Below are 3,109 nucleotides of genomic sequence, written 5' to 3'. Positions count from 1 at the left end.
TGCAGTGCTGCTTCAGTCAAACACCTTTTGTGTTTTATTAGGAGACGCACAACAGTTCTTCTGTGGCTTTATAGGTAATATTTTCACGTACACAATTTAGCAAAATCAGACAATATTGTGTCTAATATATACCACAATATTAACTTCTTATTATTGAATTGTTGTAAATAAATATCACGTTTGCAACTGGGCAGTGTTCAAAAAATGCTGGGAAATCACTTCATGTAGCCCCAAGAGTGATTACTGATAAACTGTCTGAAAAAAAAGAGAGTCACGTTTTAGAGAAGAAAAAAATCACCCACTGACTTTCAAAGCTGCTACATAGTAACGACTTTCTACGTCAAGAACCTTGATAGAAATGTAGTGGAGTGAAAAGTACAATATTTGTCTTTCAAATGTAGTGAAGTTAAAGTCATAAGTTCCCAGAAAAAGTAATACTCAAGTAAAGTACAGATACTCAAAAAGTGTAATTAAGTACAATACTCAAGTAAATGTACTTAGTTACTGTCCGCCTCTGGCTGTTTCATGTCCCGCACTGGTGTTGGTTTTGCCCTATTACTGCATTGCAATCTTATACAGATGAATCAGTCTGTCCTGTACTCAAGCTGTGAGTCAGCATGTCCCAAGCTGCTCTTCTAGTCTGCCGGTGAATTTGGGTCCTCAGGTCTCGGTTTGGCCAAATTTGAGCGCACTCGGGCCTGGTCTACAGCATCTAACAGGTTCTTGGCATCCATGGCCAAAGTGTGGGCCACTGCCAGCATCTGTTTCTTGCACTCTTCCTTCAGAGAGGTGATGGCATTCTGCTGGGCCAGACGCATCTTACTGATGAGCTCAGCCAAGTCCTTATTCAACAACTTCTGAGTGCCTTCGATCTGAGAGAAACATTTATACTCTTGTTAAATCTCAGCTGGAATGGAAAAGATTAAACTCACTTTTAGCGCCACATTTCACTGCATTGATTTGAACCAAGTATTTCAAGTTCCCTTTCAGTCGGTCACTCTCGACGTCACGTCGGATGACCAACAAATTGGGATCTCGCTTAGAGAGACCAATCTACTTCGAGTGTAAACTAAACGAGCCAATGCACATTGGCATGCGATTATTGCATCCAGCTGCCGCTGATCACAGCGTGAGTATAAGTAGGCAGCAGATGCAGCGCATATTCAGCTTTTCGCTTCGGAGCCGAGCGATCACATCGTTCTGCTCCTGACTGAACGAGTTCAGCGCGCTCTTTGAGAGCTCTTCGTGTTGGCGGTACGGCGCTTCAGCGGTGGTGATTTCCCGTGTCAAGTGGGTTGCACACATCAGGCCTGACTACCACCTTTTTGTGTTGCAGGCGGCCATCTCCCCTGTGCGCCTCAGCACGCTAAAAGAGCTATTTCCCTAAAAGAGCAATTACGGGTGCGTCTTTTTAAAGATGACGTTGCGTGGCAAACTTGACGTTACGTCTTTGTAAAGACGATGTGGGTCTTGCTATAGACAACGTATCACCCGGGCGTTTCTGGACGCGGTCGTTACCTGGTGCTGGGTGATGGTCACGATCGCTGCCTCACGTGCCTGGGCATGTAGCACTCCGTTTCCTCAAGGGGCGGAGTTCCGTTGCCTCTGCCTCGATCTAGTTCTCCTCATGGCGGCAGCCAGGGGGGGGCTACTTCAGGCAGTAGCGCGGGCGGTCTGAGGCACTCCGCAGCCAGTTGAGCTGCCAATGGAACGTGCTGGGCCCTCTACAAGGAGCGTACCAGCCGTATCCTTTGGCGCTCCTCCCAACGACCAGATGTCGATCGCTGCATCAGAGGGTAAGCCAGAGCTTTCTGGAGAGGAAGATTCGGCTGCGCTACTGTCCTCCGGTACTGTAGCAATGCCTGAATCGGATCCAGGAAATAACGGCTATGCTTTCCCGGGCCGCCGAGAGGGTAGGGCTCCAGTGGAAATCTCCACCGCGTCTCAAGCCCTCGAGGCTGGACGATTGGTTTCTCGGGGTGGCTCGCGCTGAGAACCCCGCCTCGGTGCCTTTCTTCCCGGAGGTGCATGAGGAGCTCACCAGGTCGTGGACGGCACCTTTTCCTGCTGGAAACCGATCTGCTGGTTCCTCCTTCCTCACCACCCTCGACCGTGGTGCAGCTAGGGGGTTACAAGGGTCCCCCTGGTGGAGCGGTTGGTTGCGATGCAGTTGTGTCCTAATACCGCCTCCAACCGGCAGGGAGAACCGTGCCCCCCCTCCCGGGTCTGTAGGAACTCGACTGGCCGGCGATGTGGAGAAGCTGCCTCCGCCTACATGCTATGGCGTTGTTGCAAGTGCACCAGGCCAAGGCACTGAGGGACTTGCACGAGGGTGGTCACTACCCGGAAGTTCGCAGAGAACTCCGCACCGCGGCGGACCTCGCGCTACGAGCGACGAAGGTTACGGCCTGTGGAGAAGCTGCCTCCGCCTTACACGCTACGGCGTGATTGCAAGTGCACCAGGCCAAGGCACTGAGGGACTTGCACGAGGGTGGTCACAACCCGGAAGTTCGCAGAGAACTCCGCACGGCGGCGGACCTCGCGCTACGAGCGACGAAGGTTACGGCGCGGTCTCTGGGTCGTGCGATGTCCACTATGGTGGTCCAGGAGTGCCATTTTTGGCTGTGTCTTGCCGACATGCGCGAGGCGGACAAGACACGATTCTTGAATGCCCCCGTGTCCCAGACCGGCCTTTTCGGCGACACGGTGGAGAACTTTGCCCAGCAGTGCCCAAAAGCAGACTGAGGCCATCAGGCACATCCTGCCTCAGCGTGCAGCTGCTGCCATCGCCGAGGGCGGCCTCCTGCCACCACCCCTGCTCCCGCGGCCTCCAGCAAAGCTGCGCCGTGGAGCCCGTCCAGGCCCCCGCCAAACCTGGTGGCAAGCGAAAGAGCAAGAGGCCCTGAGACAGGCAAACCAGAGGTGGAGGGACCTGCTCTTCGGGAGATGGTGAACACACCACTCCCTCCCCCGGAGGAGGGCCGGGCGGAGAATCTTTTGTTTTTTGTTTTTTCCGCCACTGACCTCTTGGTTGGAGGTACCCAAATACTCAACAAAAGAGGAATTTCCTCTATCTCTGGGTCCCCAGAGGGGACGGGGGGTTGTGGAC

At 53.1% G+C, this 3,109-nt stretch overlaps 1 protein-coding gene across 2 annotated transcripts in view; it reads right to left on the bottom strand.

Moving 5' to 3' along the window:
• Positions 1 to 466: 466 nt before the first annotated feature.
• The window catches only part of ptk2bb (protein tyrosine kinase 2 beta, b), a 24,135-nt gene continuing 21,492 nt past the window's right edge, over positions 467 to 3,109 (bottom strand). For both annotated transcript variants that reach the window (XM_016498036.1, XM_016498035.1), the window contains exon 31: positions 467 to 872. In XM_016498036.1, the coding sequence (XP_016353522.1) occupies positions 636 to 872 (237 nt within the window). In that variant the 3' untranslated portion in view covers positions 467 to 635. The remainder of the gene's footprint in view (positions 873 to 3,109) is intronic.

Source organism: Sinocyclocheilus anshuiensis, unplaced genomic scaffold, assembly GCF_001515605.1.
Source record: "Sinocyclocheilus anshuiensis isolate Anshui unplaced genomic scaffold, SAMN03320099.WGS_v1.1 scaffold1578, whole genome shotgun sequence".
NCBI classification, from domain to species: Eukaryota; Metazoa; Chordata; class Actinopteri; order Cypriniformes; family Cyprinidae; genus Sinocyclocheilus; species Sinocyclocheilus anshuiensis.
This window is presented reverse-complemented; position numbering and strand designations above follow the sequence as displayed.